Source organism: Entamoeba invadens, assembly GCF_000330505.1.
Source record: "Entamoeba invadens IP1 unplaced genomic scaffold scaff_1105074726221, whole genome shotgun sequence".
NCBI classification, from domain to species: domain Eukaryota; phylum Evosea; order Mastigamoebida; family Endamoebidae; genus Entamoeba; species Entamoeba invadens.
The window spans coordinates 4,211-12,422 of NW_004440195.1; the positions used below are offsets into that span (position 1 = coordinate 4,211).

Sequence of the window (8,212 nt, forward strand, 5' to 3'; positions counted from 1 at the left end):
AATCCGATTTTTAATAAAAACTCCTACTGATTAGGACTTCTTCCCGTTCTAATTAATGTGCGCAATTTGGAAGCAACCAATCATTTTAACCCTTCAAAAAAAACTGAGAATTAACAAAATTGTCAAATCAATTTAAACTAATTTCATTTTTCTTTTTTTTTCAATATTTTTGTTATTTTCTCTTTATATTTCATTACTCCAAAACACTGATAAATTACAGGAAATATAGATTTTAACAATAATGAAATGTTGAACATTTTCTATTTTAATTAATGTTAATAACCTTGTTTATAGAAAATGTAATTTCATCTTGGGATAATCTTTTCCAATTAACAATCAACGGGTATAATAATATATTTGTGACTTTAGCTTATTTCTTTATCATATCTCTAACTTTGGATTCATGAAAATGGTATTTAACAGTCCAGGCGTCTCGTAACAAATATTGAGGTGGTAAATTATTGTTATTTTATAAAAATATTTTGACAACCTATAATGAAAATGGATCATTTACATGTTTACGTTATCTTCTATGACACTATTTAAATAATCTTACGTTGTAATATTAATTTGTTTATGTTTTATTTTTAAACCTTTAAAATGTTAAAACATTTATTGTTTTTAAATGTTATTTTAAAAATATAATTATTTTTAAGTTTAATAGTTTTGAATAGCTTTATTATATATTCGTGGTTGAATAAGTGATTAAAGACCTGCGAAATACTTGCACGAAGCGAAATACCTGCACGAGCCTATGTGGCAATACGTTTTTTCCAAAAAATGGTCAAAAAAGAAAATAAACATTTTTTTAAAAGAAAAAGTTTTGGAAAAGTAATGAAAAAAATAGAATTTTCAATGGTTAAAAAGAATGAATTAGAAACCGATTTTCGGTTTTACAGATTGATTTTTGATTTTAAGATCATTAATATTGACAATAATAAAACAAAAACAACGAGAATTGAACTTCTTACAATCAAAAATTTAATAACAATTTAATATTATTATAGTAAATAAGAATACAAAATCATCTTTTATTAAAATGTTTGATAAGAAAGAAACTGATCTATTATCATAATTAAAATTAATTATTTATTATGGTTTTTATTTGTGTTTCTTTTTACAGTAATTGTTTTGGATAATTATATTAAAACTAATATTATACTAACATTATAAAAGAAAACAATAGTTAATTATTAACAAAAAAGCTATAGATAAGTTATAATATATTATAATAAATTTAATAGTAACGTTAATTATTAACAACATTTAATTATATTACTTTTTCAGTCTGTATTTATAAGTATAATTTAATTAATTATCATTAGTATATTTACTATTACGAATTATCACTTTTTAAATAATATTTATTTAAATTAACAAATTATTAAATTTACTATTATTTTGAATACAATTTAAACCAAACCCACCATAAGAACACTTCAATAACTCTTTGTGATTATATTTAATTCTTAAAATGAATAATTATCAAATGTGACTATTATGGGGTTTATTTAATATAATTTATTTAAAACCATAAATGTATTAAACAGTATAATTAATGTTCTGTTCAATTATTTTGTAGAAAACTGCAAAAAACATATTTTTTTATAAAACCTTTGTTTATTCGTTGGTTTTTTGTTGTAAACTCCTTGATGTTCCAGTTTTATTCTGTCGATATCTGTATAAAAACGGCTCTACCTTAGCCTCAGATTTCTTTTGTTTCTGTGTGTATTCATCCTTTGATGCCAATTGGCTCTTGTCGAGCCAGTCGAGTGTCTCCTTGATAATTGCTTCCTTATCGTCTGGTGAGAGCTTTGCTGCAATTTGCTCGTTGAGTGTGTTTTTCATTGAGTAGCAGAAGTTCTCAAGTCCATTTTTCGCCTCGACAATCTCTTTCATCTTGTCGTCCTCCGCCTTGAGCTTCTCTGCGTCTGCAACCGTCTTGTCGATCTGCTCCTTTGATAGTCTTCCTTTGTCGTTTGTGATTATGATCTTGTTCTTCTTTCCTGTTGTCTTGTCCTCAGCTGAGACATTCAATATCCCATTTGCATTTGTGTCAAATATGACTTCTACTTGTGGGACATCACGTGGTGCGGGTGGAATGCCAAACAACTCAAACTTGCCAAGCATGTTGCAGTGTGATGTCATGGATGCCTCACCTTTAAAGACTTGGATGAACACGCCTGGCTGGTTGTCTGCATATGTTGAGAAGATCTGTGACTTCTTTGCTGTAATCGTCGAGTTTCGTGGGATAAGTGTCGTCATCACACCACCAACTGTTTTAATGCCAAGTGTCAATGGCGCAACGTCAAGCAGCAACACGTCTTCTGTTTCTTTCCGTTGTTTCCAGTCAAAATAACAGCCCCGAACTTCAACTGATTTATTGGAGATTTGATATGTTTAATTCATTTATAAAAATCCTGTTTTTTAGCCAAAAACGTTAAAGTTTAAAATTAAAGAAGGAAAATAGAAAAAATAAAAAAAGATATGTTTTTTGAAATGACACATCTTGATTTATTTGTGCATTTAGAGGCTTAAATACAAATGTTTGAATATTGAATAAGCTTATAAAATTTATGTTGAATATTTCCTTAAATTTCACCACTTCTCGATCACACAGTCCGAAGTTATGATAATTATATTTTTCAAAAAATAAAAAGATATGTCTTCGAAAAATACACATCTTTCGAATTTTATCATTTATTCATAAAAAACAAAAAATCTTTCATTTTAAAATGATGTTTGGTCAAAAAACAGTTTGATGCATTATTTGTTTAGACTTTTCTTTTTTAAAAAAATATGATTCTGAATTTTCAAAAAGATGGTTCAACACTAAAATTTGCTTTTTTATTGGTCAATTACAATACTATTCGTTTTTGAATTTTCAAACCAAGAATTTTAATCTTTTTACAAATTATTTTGTCTCTTTTTCAATTTTTTTCTTATAAAAATAATGCCAAGTGGTTCGTGCAAGTATTTAGCAGGTCTTAAACTAAAAATTTTAATTATTTAAAAAAAATCGAAAAATCAATTTATTTTATACTGTTTGTTTCATTTTATCCGTTTTATTAATTCGTTTGTATCCATTAACATTATAGAAAGCAACAACCAAAGTGATACAAAACCTCTCAAGTAGTATTACTATGAGAGGTGTCTATAACTGGTTTTAAAAACCCAGTTAAAACAATCAAAATTTGCTGCGGCTTGGGATAAGAGGTGAAAATCGACGAGAGAAAAGCATATCTCTTAAATTATTAACTAATTGTTATATTTTTTGTTATTTGGATTTTGTTATTGGTATTTTCTTTTATGAATAATGTTATTAATAAATTGTTGTTTGAATTGTGTTATTTGAATTTTTGTTGTTAAAATAATGTTATTGTCTATGAAGGGTTTTGTTCCAAAAATGTATTTTTTTACCGTTTTACATTTTTTTCTAAAGTTGCCCTAATTGTTCTAATGATCCTAGTTCATCTATATTGTACTATTATATTATTTTTATAGTTAAATTAAAGTAAATATGGTATATGTTACATACAGTAAGACCTCGATTATTTCCAAACCTCGACAATTTCAAACTTCGTCAATTTCAAAGACCTGATTGGTTGTTTGAAGTTATTTGGAAAAAATGCGATGTAATTTAAATTTTAATTATTTTACAATTAAATTAAAGGGATTCATGAGGATTGTTAATTTTTCTGAGGATGGTAAATATCTTAAACATAATTTCTTTAAATTTGGATTTTTTTGCCTAAGATAAATAAGGTATATTTTGAAACACATGATTTTCTTTAAAAATGCTATTTATGGATTTTTTGAAAGATGATTCTTTCAGTTAATTTTTACAAAAAAATAATCTATTTCTATATTTTGATTTACCACAAGACTAACTTTGGTTTAAATGAAAACATTTGACAGACATTTAAATTATCAAAAAGTCGATTTTTTAATCAAAATCACAAAACAAATTAATCTAACAATTTTTAATCTTTTTTACAAAAAATACAATTTATTATAAATCAATTCATGATATTTCAAACAATAAAAATTGATAGCAAATAACGTATTAATAACGTATAGTTTATGCGATGACAATTTATGTATTTGCGCAAATTCAAAACGCGAGGTTTTGGATATCGATAAAACAACGACTGATAAATGAACAAATTTGTAAAATTATTGTTTTTGTTATAAACGGGTTTATTTATTTTTAAAAACATATATACACAAGAAATATATGTTTATATTAATATTTTATATAATACAATATTAATTCTCAATAAAAATGTGTTCAATTTATTAATCAATTTTATATATTATTTGGCGTTTTTGTTGTGTTTTGACGATTAATTGATATAATCAATTAACAAAAACCCACTTTATAAAAATTCTTTGATAATTTTATTTATAGAATTTTAAATCAATAGTGGCAGTGCTATACATATCTCTGAGGATGGTAAGTCATGTAACAAACAGACATTATCAACACGGACTTAAACATCTAAGAAGTGAAATGACGTGTTCCCATATTCAAAAATAGTAACTTACTCAATATCCATTTCAGACAGACGTAAAAGTGTAAACTTTCTATTTCTGTCATCCTCAGAAAATAATTGCCATCATCAGAACTGTAAATTTGTTTGAAACACAAGTTAATATCAAAATGAAACAATCATATCAAAATATACACAATATGATTAACTTTGTTATTACAATAAATTTGAATAATTGCATAAATTACAAAATTATTAATAAATTTGTTATTTTAAAATCACATTTTTATTAAATCAATGTTTTCGACTTTTTCAATTCTCATTTTGATTAAAAAAACAATTATCAATTTAAACGTAAATTTGAATTGTTTTGTTATTAAAACGGATTCGGAAATAATATCAATAAGTATATAATCATAATATGAACAAGTACAATTCACACTTTGTTATTTCCCGTCTCAAGTTCGCGAGATATAATTATTGTTTATATTTATAAATTATCGTAACTTTTTTCGATTGTTTTTAATCTTTTGGCATTTATGACAAATTATTACCATCATTTAAAATTCGAACTGTGACTCGAAATATTAAGTGTAAATTATAACTTGAGTTATGAAAGTGGGCCTTATGTAGAACTGAACCTTATGGATTTGATTTTTGTATCCTCAGAAAAATATATTTTAATAAGGATAGCTTTGATCCCGGTGATACACCTTATCCTCAAGAAACCCTTAAATTTAATTAAACAATAATTATTTGGCATTTTCGGTTTTTAAACACACTATAAAAACTTTATAGAATTTGGATAATAACATAAACACTGTTACTCAGGATGAAAAAATTATATTGATAGTTGATAACTACAGTTCACATAAATTGTGCATCAACAAAAGTAAATCAATTTCTTCAATTAATTGAACAATAGCCAGAATATAATACTTATTTGGTTTCAAAAATTTAAGGATTTTTTAAAAATTAATCATAATATAATTAACTGTGTTTTTACATAAATTTGTTTTTTGCTGCAAATATTTACATATCACAAATTATTAACTAATATTACAATTTACGACAAAATTCAAAATGTTCAATTTGGAAAATGTCGAGGTTTTTAAAATAAAAAATTGGAAATAATTGAGGTCTTACTGGATTAATGTTATATTTATGATGAAAACAACACATTTTATTTATATAATAAACAATTGAAATAAGATATTCATTTATTTTATACTTATGTAAATATCAGTATTTAGAATTAAAGATGTTCCAAACAAGCGATAATAGTATTAATATCACTTCGTTCTTTTGGTTCTTGTTTCCATGCATTTTCAATGATGCTTTGATACTTTTTTTCGAGTTTTAAAATAGTTGATGGTCGTTTGCCGATCGATATTAAATCAGCAATCGACCATCCAAATTTATAAATCTCTTTTGGAAATGGTTCTACCCAAGTAAGAACTTCCAACAAGGTAATTGCAAACGAATAAATATCTGCACTTTTCTTGTATTTATTTTTATTTAAAATTTCGGGCCCCATGTACTTTGGTGTTCCAATACCCTTAGTGAATGTCATGTTTGTCATCATTACGTTGACATTTCTAGCACTTCCAAAATCAGTCAACTTTGCGTTTACTCGCTGATTTAAATCAAGTGAAAACACAAGAAAATTATCTGGTTTAATATCTCTGTGTAATATCCCATTTGTGTGTAAATACGATATTCCTTTTGCTGCGTCCAACATAAATTTAACACGAAGCGTCACATCAATTTCTTCACTTTGGTAGTGTTTCATCAAGTCTTGTAAATTTCCAAATGGAGCAAATTCGGTGATCATACACACTTTGTTTGGTACGAACACGGCACCATAGAAGTGAACAATAAATTCACTCCTGAACTTGTCTAACATGGAAACTTCTTTTTCAAATTCTATAATCGCGTTTTCTGTATCACTCACCTCTCTCATTTTTTTAATTGCTACAATTTCTTTTCTAAAGATACCTTTATACACAATACCAAACGATCCTTCTCCAAGTTTCGTGTTTTCTTTTAATTCATCTGGATCTAATTTAGAAGACAACTTAGATACTATTGAGAAACTAATGGGTTTATACAATTCCCTTTCTGATACATATGAATTTGCAACTAACATAAAATCACTTTCAACTTTTGTTGTACAGAGAACTTCAACAAACAACTTAAATTCACAAGCTTCTCCTTTTCGTAATACCATAAGATGTTGATTTGATGTAAACACAAATTTGTGTGTATCAGTATCTTTCGCTGTTATTTGAATTTTCATGTTGTGTTTTGTGGAGTTTCCTACACATAACAATTCACGTTGTTTGGTTGATATATCCACCTCTTCTCCTTCATTAAAAACAACGTGTGTCGTATTCACTTCAATTCCATCACCAAGTGACACGAATTTAATATTCGACTTTAGCATTTTAAAGACAGTTGAACATTTTTCTTGATCTTTTATGTTGATGTATTTAAAAATTTGGTTAATCACAACATAGAATACAACACATAAAATGGTTATTACAAATAAAACAAAGAGAACAACTAATAGTAGACCCACCAAACCACTTTTGAAATGCAATAAGTTCCATCATCACTTGGGGCTTTCCAAAATGAACATTTTGAGCACTTGGAATGTGAAACTTTGTTGCAAAATTGTATAGAAGAAAGATCAACACACTTCGTATTTTTTAATACTTCGTTTGAAGGACAAGAAGTGCAAATGTTGTTAGATGAACAAGTCAAACAATTATCATCACATTTTTGACATTCATTTGTGTTAATTGTGAAATACCCATCGGAGCACCTTGTGCATCCATCGTCTGTTACTTTTAATTGACAGCCAACAATGTAATTTTGTGGTTTACAGTTTCCATCACCCGAACGATAGTTTGTATAATTGCAAGTTAGACATTTCATATTATTGTTACAAGTCCCACAACTTACATCACAATCGTTGCAACTAAACCCAAGGCGATAATACCCCTCTTTACACTCAACACACCCACTTGTTATTGGTGACGTCTTTTCGCACTTTTCTAGTAACAACTCATTTGAGACACAACGATGTTGGTTATTAAGGTAATATCCGTTTTGACACGAAAGACAAAAAGTCGAATTATAAACACAATTAAAACAATTTCCTTCACATTGTGTGCATTTGTTTTGTTCTATAAAATAATTTTCTTTACATAAATAACACGAAATGTTATTAGTTGCGATACAATGTTCGATTGTATTACTTTTAGTACATTTAAAATACGCGTTTAAAAGATAGCCCTGAACACATTCGATACATTTGTTATTTACAATGTATTTACAATTAATGTCATTTTCTACACAAAGCCCATTCTGTACTTTCATATCATCAACTCCACATACATTTGAAACACATTCTCCACCATCTGTCATATAGAAATTGGTTGAACACGACAATGGCTTTTTAAAGTCGCATGTTAACCAACTTATGTTTTGTGTAAAACAGTCATAACAAATTGAGTTTTTAATATAATAATTATTTCCACGTGAAATAGGGTTTATTCCATTTGATAATATTATATCGTTATTTTGACAATTTTCACTATCATCTATATAAAAATTGTCTTGACAAATAGTACATTTATCATATTCACAAAATGCACAATTGTTATTGTGACATGAATGACACGCACTTCCCTTGATTCATTTTTGCATTTCAA

General features: G+C 26.9%; 1 protein-coding gene across 1 annotated transcript; it reads right to left on the reverse strand.

Moving 5' to 3' along the window:
• Positions 1-5,748: 5,748 nt before the first annotated feature.
• EIN_266660 (serine/threonine protein kinase HT1, putative) lies at positions 5,749-6,939 on the reverse strand (the record flags this gene model as incomplete). Its single annotated transcript, XM_004255258.1, has 1 exon — positions 5,749-6,939. One exon carries the CDS (start codon positions 6,937-6,939, stop codon positions 5,749-5,751), a length of 1,191 nt encoding a protein of 396 aa, XP_004255306.1.
• Positions 6,940-8,212: the final 1,273 nt, after the last annotated feature.